The sequence below is a fragment of the Pinus tabuliformis genome, chromosome 3_2, assembly GCF_031772625.1.
Source record: "Pinus tabuliformis cultivar Carrire ecotype Pingquan chromosome 3_2, CPIR1, whole genome shotgun sequence".
NCBI lineage: Eukaryota > Viridiplantae > Streptophyta > Pinopsida > Pinales > Pinaceae > Pinus > Pinus tabuliformis.
The window spans coordinates 1,149,163,894-1,149,181,581 of NC_142302.1; the positions used below are offsets into that span (position 1 = coordinate 1,149,163,894).

At 37.9% G+C, this 17,688-nt stretch overlaps 1 protein-coding gene across 1 annotated transcript; it reads right to left on the minus strand.

Annotated features, from left to right (window-relative positions):
• Nucleotides 1-12,611: 12,611 nt before the first annotated feature.
• Nucleotides 12,612-14,910, minus strand: LOC149184788 (WAT1-related protein At5g47470-like). Its single transcript, XM_089417706.1, has 7 exons — nt 14,509-14,910; nt 14,330-14,395; nt 14,115-14,231; nt 13,565-13,844; nt 13,286-13,447; nt 13,048-13,199; nt 12,612-12,796 (listed from the first exon to the last, which is right to left on the minus strand). Exons 1-7 carry the CDS (start codon nt 14,721-14,723, stop codon nt 12,613-12,615), a joined length of 1,176 nt encoding a protein of 391 aa, XP_089273832.1. The 5' UTR covers nt 14,724-14,910; the 3' UTR covers nt 12,612.
• Between the last annotated feature and the right edge of the window lie 2,778 nt (nt 14,911-17,688).

Sequence of the window (17,688 nt, forward strand, 5' to 3'; positions counted from 1 at the left end):
AAAATGGGTAGTAGAAATAATAATCACACATGTTAAACAATATGAGTATACCTCGCAGTGTGAATTCGCCAGAAAAGTCGAAAATTATCTTTGCATAAACAAAGATTATGCAGGGTCAATTATTGTAAAGTATTATAAGGGTTTTAAAAAGCATACAATATTCAAAGGAAATTTTTGTTAGTTTTTTATGGTTGGGTAGCATTAGACAGGGGTTATAGTCTCGACTTTGATTAGAGAGGCTAAGGAACACTAGATCTCTAGAACCAAAAAAACGTTTTAGGAGAAAACACCTAGAGATGGCTCAATTAAGTTAATTAATCAGTAATCAAATATTTCCTAAGTCTAACTTAGGAAAAAAGATTAATTAACAAGAATTAATTGAGAAAGGTGATATTTCTGTAGAAACTCAAATGGATTGACTTAGATATGATCTTAGCCATTAATGATAATTTAATCATGGTTGTTGGTGAGCCAACATGAGATTATAAGAGGAGGTCGATGGGGTTGGAGAAAAACATACTTGAGAGCAAATTTCCATGGCAGATTGATTTTCTAGAGAGCAAAATTCAACCTAAAAAATTCAACCTAGAAGGAAGCAGGAGCAAGAGGGAGATCAGTAGCATATTTCTTGAGGAGGAATCCAAATCTAGAAGACTCTGATGAGAGGGACGAATTTTCCTCAGGAAGCTATGCAAGGGCGTCGCAGGGGGGCTTCAGATGAGAGTTCGATTCAACTAGAGGAGGAGTTGATTTAGTTGTTGAGGGCCGAGATAAATTCCATGAGGCCAAGCAACTCACTCCCAAGGGTAGAGACAAGTAGTAGGATTCAGCGTGTTCCAGAGGTAGTGTGAATTAGTGTGTGAAAAGGTAGCGTAAAGGTTCACGTAAAGGAATTTCGTGTAACCTAGTTTTGCCATATTTCATAGCAAAATCAATTGTGGTGTTGAGGTATTGGTCTCACAAATAATTTTCCAGTATTTATCTCATATTGGATTGCTATATTAAGCATCCAAATTGTACTCAGAATTTTTGCTGCTGCATAGTAATAAAACCCTCATCTACTGCACTAGTTTTCCCGCATTGGATTTTTTCGAGGACAATTGTCTAAAAATAACGGTGTCATATATTTTGTGTGTATGCTTTATATTTCTAATTTTTTAAAATTTTTATTTTCCGCTGCATTTTATTGTGAAGAAATTGTCGTGCGATTAATTTGTTATTTTGTCATAACAAAATAAAGTGAATAATTAATCCAATTAGAAGAATTAATTCTAGTTGTGTCATTAATTAATACTGTCGTCGTTGGATCTATGAAGTAAATGTTAACTGTCGAGCATGGGAACATGTCGTTTTAGTGAGTTGGCTCCAAAAAAAAAAGGGGATGACAAGTGTGTTGAGCGTTGGAACGATTTTACTCCTATAATCTTCCAAAGTGTAGTGTGCAACTTGAATAGTTAACACTTACACTTACTGCAAATGCTTATAATATAAAATGCTCTTAACATCAATCTTGATTAATGGAATATCTTTCAAAACAAATATAGTTTGTGGGGAATGGGTTTAGAGGATCAACGCATGGTAATTGTAGCATACAAAAAGGGTGTATCAGGGTCAAGCAAACAATGTGGATATGAGATTTAGAACAGAGAAAACATGTCAGAGGACAAATGAATGGAGTGAGGAAAATGAATTTGAAGGGGGTAGTCTACCACATTTCCCCAAACCCATTGGATCTGGTTGTTTAATCTGCACTGCTCAAATTGGGGAATCACATGATGACCATCTACCATTGATACATCAGAGTTGCACCAAATGGCCACTTGGGAAGTTGGTGCACACATAAATCACAAGGTTGAGACACGCTCGACTATGTTTGACATATTGTATGGATAATAATAAATAATAGACATGCTATGCATATATTTGAATAAACGAATACTCCTTAGCCATCTATTTAATTTCACAGGGTTGTGATTCATTAGTTTATTGTGCGTGCTCGAATTAAAATGCATCGAATTGTATCGATGATCTTAATGGTCAGCTGCAAGTAAGTACTGATGGTATTATTGTGTATCTTTAAACAAAATAGCGTGACAAGATGCCCAATAGGGATATGGATGTCTTTGTCCATATTTGCAGTAACCTGGAGTCTACAGTTGGATGTCATTGGCCATATTTGCAGTGTCTTAGAGTAGGCGTAGCTCGTAGGTTTAAGTAGTTGGAAACAAAAGAGTTTGACAGTGCCTCACCCCGCCGCTTCCCACTACTTAAGCTTACAGACTATGTCTACTCAGCACTTATCTAATTTTCTTCTTATTATCTTCAATCAATTATCTTCTTTATGCAGTAGAATAAATCATAAATAAATAATGTACACCTATCAAAAATGGGAAAGGAAACTACCAAATTAAGCCTGCCCACTCAATAATAATTTTGTAATTACAATTTTACAAAACTTCACAATTTACAAAATCGTGCAACCTCTGAACTACCTGCACACTTCTGCTAATTTTGTGCACCCAACCGTGCATCATTCTACCACGTGTCGTATCACCATTCATTCTACAGCAACCTGTCGTGGCACAATTCACCTCAACACGGCCTATGATGCCTATCGGTCAGCATACAAGGGCCCGCCACCCACCGTTTCACTACAACAACCCACAACTCCTCGTTTCACCCGACACTATCACATAAACTAATTTAAAAATTTAGGGAAATTGTATGTTTTATAAAGTGTTTTGTTTTGTTTTTTTTTTTTTTTTTAATTTTCATAAATTGTTTATATGATACGTTTTTTTTCCACTGGAAAAATCGTAATCTTTCATTGATTTAGAAAAATTACATATTGTAGATGCATTTTGCATATGTTGTAAGTTCTTCCACCACACATGTGGGTAGCTGTATGTTCTGTTCTGTCTATTCAAAAAGCAAAAATCATCTCGCAGGATGTTCTTTGTTGTCATATACACATATTGCCACGCAGGGCTATCAGTTATAATATTTATCATCTATGTACAAAAATTGTTCAAAAAAAATCTATTCATATCTGTTTCTCATGGGCTGGCTGCCCTATGATACTGTGCATCTATGTATGGGCGATGGTAGTACTGATATGCATTCGTTCCTCACTGCTCCTGTATCATCCACTCTCCTCTGGGAAGTGCCGTGGCCTCCTTGGATAGTTGGTCGGCACTGTTGTTGTGTTCCCTGTAGATATGATGACAAGTGATGTCATTAAATTGTTCCTTCGGTAATTTAATATCATCCAATATGTTGTTGAGTGTGTGTGTGTGGCAAGCAGTATTATTATTGAACCAATTAATGAAAATCTTTGAATCCCCATATATGTTTATGTGCGTGCAATTGTGACCCAATGCAAAATGTAGTAGATGATGGAGGGTGATAATCTCAGCAAAGTTGTTATTGCCAGCTCCCAAACCCAGTTTTGCTTTATAGAAATGCTGTTGGGCTGCGCCATCGAAAAAAGCCCATCGGCTGTTATGATCGATTTGTGGAGGGTCGCGAGGTCTTCGAACCTTTGGCTGTGGTGGCTCAGGAGTGTCATTAAACGCTGAAATGATTTTGGCAATTAGATGCGGCCAGTGCACCGATTTATCCTCGAAAATCAATCGGTTCCGGGCAAGCCAGAGGTACCAACAGGTAATGATGGGCAAGCTTTGCAGCTTGGAGTTTTTGTGTTGATAGAACCAAGACTCCCAGGTTAGATTAATGTCTTCACCCTCCCATTTGCCGGTATGATGTACAGAAGAGGATATTGATTTCCATATATGCGCCATAGCAGAGCATTGAAGGAATAAATGTGTGCTCGATTCGGATGACTGTTTGCGCAGGATGCACCAAGTCGGTCCATAGACCGCTCGTCGCATGAGATATTCCCCAGTGGGAACAACACCCTTTAAGATACACCAAAAGAATAGCTTCTGCCTGGGGGGGGTGGTGAGTTTCCAAATGGAGTTCCACCAAAATGATATTGAATCCGGAACCTTGTGTGATATCAGAGATAGATAGCCGGATTTTGGGGTGTATATACCGTGCTCCGAATGATGCCATATAAGTTCGTCATGTCCCTACTTGATCCTAATGTGCGATTCAGATAAAGCACTGATATATGTCAGCCATTCTTGATGCCAGAGTGGTGGAATATTGATCTGAGATACAGTTTTCCAGCGTTGTTCGAAAATGGTGGTGTGTTGTGGATCAGCAATATCCGCTATAAACTTGATCCCTTGTGAATGTAGGTGTCGGATGAGAGCTTCAGGCAGTATATGCCTTCCTCCGCTTCCATTCCAAGGATCCAGTCCGATCCTGGCCTGTGTGCCATCATTGATTTTCCATACCAAGTTATCTCTGATAAGTGGCATAGAATGAAGAAGTGCTTTCCATACTGATGATATGCCAGCTTTAGGCCAGGTCGGAAGGCGAATCCAATCCATTATTTGGAGGGGCCATATATATTTGTGATATGCAATGTGGGTCCATAGGTTGTCTCCAGTGAGTAAAGTCCATCCCATCTTTGCTGCCAGGGCCTGTGCGAAAGAAGGGAGATCTTTGAGCCCCCATCCACCCCATTTCTTTGGGATGGCAATCTTCTTCCATCCAACCCATGCAAATATGTGTTTCTCCTTATTCCCATTCCATAAGTACCTATTGCAAGTTTGTTGTAGTCTGGCAAGGATGCTGCGCGGGATCCAGGCTAATGCCATCCAAAAGACCGGGGTAGCCTCCAGGACAGCTTTTATCAGAACAAGTCTACCAGCTCTTGAGAGGTATCGGTGGCTCCAGATATTGAGCCTCTTCTCCAATTTAGCGACTAGCCAGATCCAGTCCGCTATTTTTGGGCTGATAGGCTTGATCCAGTACCCCAAATATTTAAGGCCCTGATCCAGGGGGTGGATGCTGTAAGGAAATAGCTGAAGGGCCAGATGAGATTCATGGATAGTGGTTCTGGATAGGATAATGGATGATTTCGAATGGTTGGCCAACATCCCAGTGGCGGCTGAGAAGAGAGTGATGATATTCGAGAAAGAACGGGAGTCTCGGGTGCTACCATCAAGGAAGATCATAACGTCATCCACAAAAAGAAGGTGGGTAAGGAAACAGTCCTCCGATATCTTGAGGCCACATATATCTCCATTTCTCTTGGCTGAGGCAATAAGGCGAATAAGGCCATCCATGACAATGAGGAAAAGTAGGGGAGACAGAGGACACCCCTGTCTAAGACCACGTTCAGAGTGAAAAAACTGGGATGCATATCCATTAATCAGAACACTGAAGGTGGGAGTGGTGATGCAAGCCATAATCCAAGTGATAAATCTGTGAGTGAACCCCAGGTGAATAAGGAGCATTTTAAGATAGAGCCAACTGACCCGGTAAAAAGCTTTAGCTAAGTCAATTTTTAAGGTGATGGCTTTGTGATGTTTGGTCCAGATAGTGTGAAAAGCCTCTTGAGCAGCCCCAATGGCTTCATGAATCTGATGATGTTCCAGGAAGGCAAATTGTTGGGGGGCGATATGACGAGACATAATAGGACGAATACGGTTTGCAATGATTTTAGAGATGATCTTGTAGAGTACATTGCAGAGGGAGATGGGGCGATATTCATCAAAGGAGGAAGGAGAATCGGATTTAGGGATCAGAGCTATGAAAGTGGAGTTGATAGCATTATACAGGGATCCAGTCATTCTACATTCCTCTACTACCCGAAGTAGATCATGGCTGATTGTCTCATAAAATGCAATGTAAAATTCGATGGTCCATCCATCCGGCCCCGGGCTGCGCTCCTTCTTAAACCATTTAATGGTGGATTCTAGTTCCTCAGGAGTCACAGGATCAAATAGGTTCTCCGCTTCTTCTTCATTTACAAACCTGGGAAAATGGCCAGCTATGTTGATGATATCTGCAATGGTGGAGCCCGGGGGTTGCTTGTAGAGATTCCGGAAATGGGATGATCCCAACTGTGAGAGCTTGTTGAAAGTATCTGCCACTCCACCATCTGGCATAGGGAGATTCCATATAGTATTACTGACCTTCCTGCCTTTGGCATAATTGTGAAAGAAACGAGTATTTTCATCTCCAGCCTTTAGCCAGATTGCTCTACTGTGTAATCGAATTGATTCTTCCCTCTCCCTAAGGATTTTTTGCTTCTGATTTTCCAGATCCACTAAGTGTGCTTTATCTTCCGCCGTTGTATAGCCCAAACCTCTTTCATCTGTGAGAGAGGTTAGCTCAGCTTCTATGAGCATAAGAGCTGAGTTCTCCTTCTGGTATTTTTCTCTGGCCCATTCGATAGAGAGATGCTTGAGCTGCGATAGATTCATGCAGAAGCCTTTAGCCAGAGAGTCAGCTCTATCAATCCGATTGAGGGGCCAGAAGTCCTTAACGAGTTTGATGTAGGAGGGATCCTGTAGCCAGCCATGATTGAACTTGAAAGGTGCTTTTGGTTTTTTATTAGGGCCATTGATTTCCAGATAGATAGGATGGTGGTCTGATATGCCTCCAAATCCTACCCATTGCTTGTAGTGATGAAGCTGTTGAAGCAGAGTTCCTTTCATCATAAATCTATCAAGTCTGCGAGCCAAAGCAGCTTCACCAATTCTTCTGTTCCGCCAGGTGGGGAGAGGTTTATTCATGGGTACATCGCTCAGGTCATGAAGATCCAAAAGGTCAGTCATGAAAGCAGTGATAGGGTCAATTTGGGCCGAGGCTCGCCATGATTCACCATAACCCAATGAAAAATTAAGATCCCCCCCTATGATTGAATTCTTTGCTGAGAGAATGGATAGGCCCAGAAGGTGATTCCAAAATGATTCACGCTGGTGGCAAGGTCCGTAAATGTTGATAACCCTGAGATTGATGCCCAGATCCGCAGAGAAGAGGTCAAGCCCCAAAAAGCCAGGTCCCCCCCAAGTACCTTGGGCCCTAATAGATGCAGGATTATATCCGATCGCTAAGCCTCCCGATCTACCCGAGGAGTCCATAGCTGAGAATTGCCAACCAGGGATGATGGATGATAGAGAGGCCGATATGGAGTCCGCAAGGCCTAGGGTTTCCTGGAGAAGTATAATGTCGACAGGAGATGATTCAATCAATCTTTTGAGGGCTAGTTTCTTGGAGGCACTAGCCAAGCCTCTGCAGTTGAAGGAGAGGCACTTCATGGAGGAAGATGGCCAGGGGTGTTCTTTGCTCTAAGTACCCCAACAATAGTAGATTGTCGCCCAGTGGCCACCTCTGCCCCCGCTCTCCTGATGGCCTTTGTGAGATCTGATTTTCTCCCTCGAGCAGGCAGAGGGGTCAACCCAGGTGATGAGATGCCCAGGCCGACGATTTTAAGATGAGATCCCTGAGAGTGAGTATGAGGGCACAGATAATATGAGTGTTTAGAGCCCCGGGATGATGAGGGAGAAGATGCTGGCGACTGGAGCATTTGAGGGGATGGAACGGAAGGGGCAATAACCGGGGAGGAGGGCATCGTGCATAATGCAACAGACAATGAGGGAGTGAAAGATGAGGAGGTCGAAGAGAAAATAGACAAAGGAGGGTAGAGAGATGTACCCGGATGGGCTGTAGATGCAGAGGCTGCCCGAGATCTGGTGACCGGAGCTGATGCACGGCATTGAGAAGCACCCGGAGCCTGTATAGGAGAGCATGTGGGAATGCTCGTGACCGGAGTGTGTTGTGCAGCCGGAGAAATGGACCTCGGAGTAATGGTGGTGGTCTCAGGTGCATCAGCAGTTCTCTTGTTGAGAGGACAATCCTTGAAAATATGCCCTACCCTATGGCAGCGGCGGCATCTGAACGGTACACCTTCATAATCAAGAATCTGAACTCGAGTGAATCTGCCCCATTGTAGAGTGATCTTTTCCTCCAGACCATCACGAGTGTCTAGGTGTACCAGGATCTGAGCAAGCGTTCTATTCCTTGATTCCACGAAAGTGCGGTCGTGGTCGAGATATGTTCCCAGGGCATTTCCGATGCGGATGAAAACTTCTTTGTTCCAGTATTGGAGGGGGAGCCCAGGTAGACGAACCCACAATGGCCCTGCCCCAATCTGTTCTCGCTCAGGGTCGAATAGAGGGCTCCACCGCTTGAGCAGCACCGGCGCCATCTCTATGTGCCAGTATCTGGCCAAGACAAGATCCGTGTAGTTTTCCTTGGCAAAATGAAGAGCAAACCAGCCACGGGGGAGTACTTGAACTTCAGGGAGTTCTTTCAGAACCCCACCCCAGATCTCTTTCACCCACAGAGTGAGCCGGGTCGCAGAGTATGCTCGCCCTCGGACATGTCCCACAAGGATAGTATTCGCCATATTAGCTGCCTCTCCTATGGCCGTGGTCTCTCCGAACCGAATAGTGATGTCCTTGGATGTGGCTTTGACACACTTTGTTCTTTTCTTACCCGAACGCGGCGCAGAAGGATGATTTACCAAGGGGTCCGGGGAGCAGTCTAAAGGATTCGACCTGGAAGTGCTGACTCTGACAGCGGGGGTTTCAAAGCAACCCGAGGGGGAATGGAGGAGCGCAGAGGGTCCGGCCGCCGACGATAGAGGCAGTCCCGAAGAGGAAGGAGCCGGGAGAGAGGTGGACAGGGGACGCGAATCAAAGGGAGGCGACGGGGGGATAACAGATGATAAGAAGCGGAGGGTCCCCGGTGATAGAGGGGGTAGATCCAGACCAGTGGGCTCAAGGGGAGCGGCTCCTTCAGGTAAACAAGAGGGGGGGGGACCGGGATAGTAACCACCGGGGATGGATGCGGCTCAGATTGCAGAGAGAGGCCAGGGCCAGCAGACGACGAAGCGAAAGAAGGGCGATCGAATATTACCTGTGAGGAAAGTGGGTCTTCGGTAAAGTCAATCTCCTCCTCCGTTTCCATTACATCACCGACAGTAACCGGATCCATGTTGATAACGACAGATGGAGCCTGAAAAGTCGGGCCAGGTAAACAGGTCGAAACAGCTGCTCGATGCGGTCTTCAGGCGATAGAGGTAGGGTTCAGAGAGCCCTAACCGAAACCCTCGCGGTTAGCTGCAGTGCGCGCCGATTCCATCCTTCTATGATACGTTTTGTTTTATAGGTAGAGATCGTTTATATGGAGCCTATAAATCAATATTCTCTTTGTTGTTAAAAGTTACTTTATTAATTAGTTTAATGAATTATGTATTTTGAATTATTTTATTTTTACATATTATAAAAAAGTAAATATTAGATGTATCATTATTTTAGAATCTATATAAAAAATATAATAATTTTACAATACAAATAAATTAAAATTAATTTTTTGGTATATTTATCTTAAAAAAATATGAGAGATGTTTTTTAATTGAAAAATGCTTGAGTTATATAATATTTAGAGGAAGTTTGAAATCACTTTGTTTTACTAGAGTGTTTCTTTTCATTTTTTATATTTTTTTAAATTTGGGGAAAATTCTGTAAATGAGCTAAATTTTCGTGCTTTTGCTAAGAACAAAATAATTTTCTTTTTTTCATATAAGGTTTTGCCCAATTTTATAGGATAAAATTATTTTATCTCAAAAACAAGCAAAATTTTATAGGAGACTATATAAATTATTACAAAAAATTCACCAAACATTTTACAATTTGCATATTAGGGGATTAGCCAAGGTGTTTACACTCTGAGAAAAAAATTCATCCTTCATATTTTCCATACCATATTTGTCTTAGAGTCCAAAACCTTCATTTCTTATCAGAATTTCTTTAGTTTCTTGATAAACATGGGAAATTTTGAACAAATTGGAAACATGGTGTTTCTTAAAATGTCAACCATGAAATTTTTGGGTATAATTTTGTTAAAATATCGAAATTTGTAATGATTTGATATAGCTTTGAGAAAATTAGGTTCCTTTACAAACTAAAACATATTTATTCTATAGAATTTGGGCCTATCATCTTAGAAAAAAATTACATTAGTGATTTTTTTGGAAAATGTGATGGAATTAGTCCATTGGTGAAATTTAATTTCCTAAAATTTCTCCTAGTAAATTTTGGTTGAAGCTTCTTTCCATGTAAGTCATCTAGTACTAGGTTGGTTTTTTCTTTCTATTTTTGGAGACTTAAGTTCATTCATCCTATTGATCTTGGAATGGAGTTGTTAGTTTCCTCAATTCTTTGTGATCGTTTTTCATTATGTTATTATTAATTTTTCTTTAAAGGATGATGTTTTAAATTCCCATGCTCATATCCTCTTCTTCTACATATCAACTCAAATTCATCTTCCCTCTTTTGAAAGGAAAAGGAGTATGATGGTTAGCTAGGGGAGGAGCCTTCAGAGTAGAGGAATGGGGTATATATACATGAGTGGGAGAGTGGATTTTTAATCCACAATCCTTACTATATCGAGATTTTCTATTAATACTTTTGGCTATGAAATTTGAATATGGGTGATCATGTCACTTCATCCTTTAGTAGATGGGGCAAGGGAAACTACACTAGGTCCTTTTGCTACTTCCTACTAAATTTCATAAATACTATGTTTTCTCTCTCAGAATGTAATAATGAAGGAGGAAACCATAACATAATCCTATAAGACAATGTTAAGGGATCTGCGATGTCTGTTTGTTATAAGTTTAGCCTTTTAATTTTTAAAAGGTTTAGATACTATGCATTCAATCTTGTTAATATTAGTGTATATCTCATGATCCAAAACAATACTAAAATATATACTGGTAAATATATGCTTTATCTTTAGATCCAATAGTATATATTAGATTAAGTAAATCATAGCATATACGAAATTAATTAATCTACTTTTGAGTTCTTATTAATAATATTCAACAATTTTACTATGTTGATCATCTTATATGCCCCATAAGATCTCATTAGGCATATATCATGTATACAAATGCTATGTCATGTCTAGATTAAGGACATTTGATTTCAAGGTTCCAGATGTTTTATTGTGAGTGTTCCATGCAATTTCAAACCAAGATTCTCATTTGTGTGTTATGGTCATTTTGTTTGCTTCCCTATGAAAATATGTGAATTTTTTTAACATAACTATGTTATTGAAGGATAATATTTTAATCAAACCTTTATTGGCAAAAGGTTAATTTATTATTAAAACATCATTCTTGAAGGACAAAATTTTAAACATAGCATTCCTTGATGAAAAGCATTAAGACCCAAAATGTAAAAAAAAATTGTCTCACGGGTAAAGAGAAATCCAAATTTCAACCCTGCACAATAGACTTGTGACACAAGCAAAGCTAAGACGGAACATGGCATGACATAATGACTTGATTTATGGGCAAGCGAGCAACCATAATGTTGGCATGACCGATGACCATTGATTTGTATGTTAGCTATTTGATTTTATCATTAAAAGTCGGCATGACCCATGACTATTGATGTGTATGTTAGCTATTTGATTTATCATTAATTTCAACCACTGTTTTGTTTTACTTTTATGTCTTACTATTAGTTTCTCTATCAACTATTATTTAGTGGTTTGTGTTTTACCATTGATTTGTTTATAATATATTATTTAGTGACATTTTTGTTTTACATTTATGTCTTACTATTGATTTGTTTGTTAACTATTATTTAGTAACTTTTTTATTTGGCTTTCTAAGATTACAACAAAGTGTTCCATGCACATGGTCAACAATGGGACGAAAGTATAAGTCAAAGACATTTACTACTGCAATTTGCATTCTAGCTAGTAAGCTTTCAAGTTTATCTTATCTAAAATATATTCACTATTTCAACAATTTGTATATCTCTTATATTTTTAATGTTATATTTATGTTGATAAGTATGTCTATTTCCAGAAGTTGAATTTAATTATCAATAGTTATTAAGTGGATGAATATTTTAGAGTATTCTTAGTAGTATACACAAATCAAAGATTGAGATTTATCTCCAAAATAATTATGACATTTTATCTCTTTTAATTAAAAAATGACATACCAATAAATGTCTTATTAAGTGAGTTATGGTTTTTGCATGGGGGATTGATAAGTCATGGTATCATAACACAACCTATTTACAAATGAGAAATCTCTATAATAAAATGAGAGTAAATTTCCATAGTTAAGAATTTTGTTATATATATATATATATAAAATTATAATTGATAATAATAATAATTTAAAATAAAATTATAATTTAATTAGTTTTGTGACTTTTTTTATTTTAGCAATGTGAAGTAAATGTTTTGATGTTTATTTTAAATTGATGTTTATTCACATTTAACAGCCATTTAGTTTATATAACTCTAGTAATTTTTATTTTTTTTATTTATAAAATATAAATTACAAAGTTTCAATGTAGTTATTTTACATCTCAATTCTTTTGATAACAATTTATTAGCTACCTTACAGATTTCTCAACCACCACTGTCACTAGTGACCACTTTCTATGTAGCTATATTAGCATTTGTTTATCAAGATAATTTTTAATGGAATTGTCAGAAGAGCTAGCAAGCTCTTACATGCATATGTATGAATACTTCACCCAGAGGTCAAACATGTGTGTTGTCTACAAAACCAAAAAAACAAACGAGGTCTTACATATCCACCACACTATATTTTTTAGTTAGTGACATTATAAACAAAAGCCCTCATTTGGAGATTGGTCAGCGTAGCAGAGGTACTTTCACATCCAATACTTGGGAAGAAGAAGGATGCTCATAATGTTCATCTGCGGTGTGTAGATCCTCTTCCTTCTGTGGAGATATTGTGATGTGGGTAACACTGTCCTTGGATTTGCCCCATAGAACAAGGTAGAGACCACCGAATATAAGAAGTACACCCATCATACTGTTACAATATGCCAAGTAAACACTGAGTGAAATTATTTTCTTAATTTGTAAACACAGTACTTTCCTGGTCACCAAAATAAATAAGTATATGAACATCATATTATTATTTCAACCTGTGAGACACAATTTTTTTTACTGAAGCAAAAGTTTGGGCATCATATGCCACTTAAAGCTGCCTCTGCAACCCAGATATGTATATAATCAATAAGATTGCATATCCATTGAAAATCTGAAAATCTAACCACTTACCTTCCCAGATGCAGTGTGTCTCCCAGAAACAAAGATGATAAGATTGCCGAGAACACAGTAGACACTGGGCTGAATATTGAAACGAATACAGGCCCTCGTTTCTGCATACACCACAATTGCAATGCAAGTCCCAGTCCATTGCAGGTGATTCCCTGTGAAATTAAATCCTTAATAAATCAGCAACAAGGTCCTGCATTCTCATTCTCAGATTACGTGATTGGGGGATCTTAAAACTTACTGCAAAGACAAAAGCGAAGATCCCGCTCCTATCTAGTACCCATGATGTTGGCTTCATTCCTCTATCCAGAACGGTTTTTAGGACAGCAGTTTGAATGGAGCCTAGAATGGCAGTAATCGATGATTGGGATAATGGGGCCGGATACTTCTTCACCATTTCAGCCTGTAAAAGAAATTATATAATCAAAGACTTAGTACAAATTGGGTGGGGATCTATGACAGTTCAAATAACAGAAAGGGTTATTGGACATTAATTTAATATGTCAGGAGGTGAGAATACCTGCAGAATCATGGCAGTGGATAAAATAGTCACTGCTGAAACGAGATAAATACACCCTTTAATCTGTTTGCCCGAATCTCCATTTTCTTCACGGACAAACCCAACAAGAATATTTTCCTTTGAGTGCAGTGCGTTAGGGTCAGAAACTGAATGTGAAGGCCCAAGTTGGCTTAAAGCAGGACCTCGCAGGAAACTCATTGCCATTGCTCCACTCACACAAACCAGAGTTCCCACAATTTTGGATCTGCTGCCAACGCACTTAATGTCTACTTTCTCCATGCTACACAGTTCACAATCACATTTAACCCACAAGGGTTTTCTATTGTTATCATTTCTACCTCTTTAGTGAATGCTAGAGTATGTTTCCAGTTTAGTTCTGTTACCGTGTTAATTTGAAAATTAGCATGCACATAGTAGAGAATGTTTAATTTCTGAAACCTGTAAGCTCATGGGAAGGTAGAGAATGTTTAATTTCTGTAAGCTGTAAACTTATGGTAAAATTTATAACGAGTGATAGGGGAACAAATGAGTTAGAAATGCGAATACCAACCCCAAAGCCCATGCCATAACGAAAATAATGGCGGGAGCCAAGTTGGGCATTGCGGAAGCGAAGGCAGGGGACGTATCCTTTAGTCCCATAAGCATGAACGCTTGAAATCCACAGACTCTGTAACAAAATCGTTATGAGAATCTCATACCAATTCTATTTGTATAGCAATAACAGTAATTGGGATGCAGAATGTTGACTTCAAATACTCAACTTACCTCCCAAGAGACAGCAGAAAGAACTGTCCAAACAGAGTTAAACTCACAGTTGCTGGCCGCTGTCTCCTGCATTCCTCAGATGAAACCATGGATTTGAAATGTTAGGAATCAAAACAATACTCAGCACTGCAGATATGTAAAGAAAGGCCAGTGAAATGAAACAATGCCCACATACATACTTTTCAAGAAAGAGGGCAAATGGTGTAAGCACTAGTGCCCCCATCGCGTTGGAATAAACAATGAAAGCCAGAGGGTTCAGCCCCTTTGACAATTCCTTCCCTACAAGAACATTATTCACTGCATAACTACTCTGCAGGCCCAGCAAGGAGGCATAGATACCCAACACTTCCAGACTGAAGAAAGGGCGTTTGTCACTGTACATCTTCGATTGCATCTTCTTCAATTCAATTCCCCCCTCCTAAATTTTCACATTACAGATCACAAGCAAAGCTGCTTCTTTTTAGAAAAAAGTTAGAATCTAACTCCCTGCAAGTCAAGGTCCCGGAATGAAGGATTTTAAGGGCTGATATTCCTACTAGCAGCAGCATAGCAATACTGATAATTTTGGACTCCTAAAACAGTTAACTCCCTACACATCGTTTTCAAGGTATTACGCATGATTTTGAGAAAAAACCAAAACCAAAAAGCTTTTCAAATAGCTTCACTGAATTTGGCAGGCTGTTTTAGTTATAATAAAAATGATTTTTTTTAAGTGTTATAATTTAGTTCTCAAATTTGTAGTGGCATAGTCATCATTTTTGTTATTCATAAGTAAATTTATTATTGTTATTTAAGGAAAATCATGTCAATTCAGTAATAATTGGTGGTGAGGGGCCAAGCTTTTAGTCTGGCTAAATATCTCTAAACCTTAGACGATCAATTTGTGATGCAAGAACATCTCATATTTAATTTTATGTAATTATTTAATCAAAAAATTTAAGATTTTCTAGAATTAGTGAGTCATTCTAAAATTAATTAAGAGATAGGTAGTTAGGATAGAATCCTAAAATTGAGAAAATAGCCCTCAACTTCCTCCAATATCTAGGAAGAAATTTCTCTGGAAAAGATTGGATAGACTTCTCTCCTCTCAATAAATAGTGATTTAATCTTTTTTAAAAATCAAGTTTAAGAGTTTTGATTTAATTAAAGCTTTAAGTATGATTTAATCCAAATTTGAGAGCGCTGCACCATTTTGGTATTAGAGCCGACGTGAAATTGATAAGAGTGGCTATGTGAAGGCATGGAGAATGTTGACTGCACGAGCATGTATGTTAAGTGGACAAGCTGCATGAATCTGTTTGAGGCTGATGTTACAGATTGGATTCTTGGAATTCATATATTATTTCTCTACCCTGTGTTGAAAATCGATTTGATGTGAAAACTGAGAAGGCCATTGAGCCATCCTAAGCCCTGGAGCTGTGGAACGTTGGAGCACCAGACCTGCGTAAATTTGTTGGGTCACCTGTTTGAGGACCTGCGCCAGCGTTATAGGTAGGAGCACAAGCTTTGCTTATTGATCAATGTATGGTGGAGAAAGATTGGCCAACCTGTAAGGAGTAACCTGTGTCTGGCATGAAACAGTTTTGTAAATGCAGCAGGTTAAATAGGGAGAGCATATCTTCCAACGGCTATATTTGACTTGGAAACAACTATATTGGACCCGGAAATTTGACTGAGAAACGGCTAAATTTGACTTGTCAATTCCACTTGACCCAGGGAGAGGAAAAGTTATTAATGTTTTAGAAGATATGGAAATTTTAGTTATATTTTGAAAATTTTCCATAGGGATTTCCTTTCTAAAAGTCATTTAAATTCATAATTTTAAGTGTTGTAGGCATTTTTAATGGTCCTGAATCTATTTCCACCATAACTATAAGATTTTTTGAAAATAATTTGCCCAGATTCCAACCATTTTTGACCCACAACCTTTATCTAGATTACAGATTCACTTAACATACTTACGTGACTGTTTAGACCCACTTTTCCGAGATGGAAGTTGATATTCACTATCACAATTGTTTATGGGAAAACTTTTGCAACCAAAAGCTGTGTTATGTCTGACATCTGTCGTTGTCTCAGCGCTGTCTAGGGGACAGCTGGAGGCATGGAATTAAATTCAAAAGTACAGGGCTACAGCACCCAACGATGCCAGCTTGTGCAATGGACCCTATTTGATTACAATGCAGTGCGGTGAATGAATCTACCTATTTGATTACAACTCAGAAGATGTAAAAATATTTCAGTCTCACACTCAATTATAAATAAAATATTTAGATGTTAATGTGAAATAATAAAATTTATATCAATTTTTAAAAATAAAATAATTAAAAGTCTAGAAAATAAATATATTTCTAGTTTTAAATGTGGAAGAGGTATAATTTTTTATACTCGTAGTATAAAAATATTTCAAGACCAGATTTCGATAAACTATTTAAATATCTATACTATTATATATATGAGAGAGAGAAAGTAAAAAAAAAACAATTATTTCTTAACAAGAATTCCTAATAAAAATAATAAAAGGGAGGTGTGCAATTCTTTCAATTCTTTATATAAAATTAATATGTAGCATTTAAAAAATATTAATAATAAATAATAAATAGATTATAAAGAAATTATTTCAATCATTTTGGATCTACAAAATAAATGTAAATATGGGAAAACCCTTTTAGATTTGAACATTTGACTTCCAAAAAAAAACAAATGTCAGTAACCATTAGTTAAATTTTTATTATTTCAAAAAATGTAATATACTTAAGATATGTTATTAGATTTATGATCATAATTTAATAAATAAGTATTATGTAACAGTAGTCATATGACAAGTAATACTATTAGTTATAGAACAATTATTACATGATATTTATTTAGATAATGTACCTTAGGTATACTACATAAACCTTCTTCAAATTTAAGAAGATTACTTAAATTTGATGAGATTTTTTTAAATCACTAGGAAAAAATAGTCCTTTTGTAGTTTTTTCAATTAAAAAGTGTTTATTATGAGGGATATGCCTTCTACTAAGATTTTATCCTTAAATTTTGAATGGGTTCCTATATTTTCAAAAGTTTATCCACATAAAATCTGAGGAACCTTAAATTTGATTTGACCATTGGGTTGGGCATCACCTAATAGGCTAGGCCTTTCTTAAAAGCTTGTGCATTTCTCTAGATTTTAACTAACTAATTATGCATCTAAAAGATGAATAACAAATTGCAAGAGTCATCCTTCCCATTGGATAATAGACGCTCTTTTGTGAAATTCCTCAGGTGCAGCCTAAGCAACATATATGCATCCTCCTAAAAGTAACAACAATAGCAGAAAGTAGAAACAAAGACACGAAGATTATCCATAACAA

What these genes read in the sequence shown, in the direction of transcription:
- LOC149184788 (XM_089417706.1), bottom strand. Translation starts at nt 14,723, where the DNA reads ATGCAATCGAAGATGTACAGTGACAAACGCCCTTTCTTCAGTCTGGAA. An exon ending in CCACTGCCATGATTCTGCAG is followed by an intron (nt 13,448 to 13,564) that starts GTATTCTCACCT and finishes TTTCTTTTACAG; the next exon opens with GCTGAAATGGTGAAGAAGTA. An exon ending in GACACACTGCATCTGGGAAG is followed by an intron (nt 12,797 to 13,047) that starts GTAAGTGGTTAG and finishes ATATTGTAACAG; the next exon opens with TATGATGGGTGTACTTCTTA.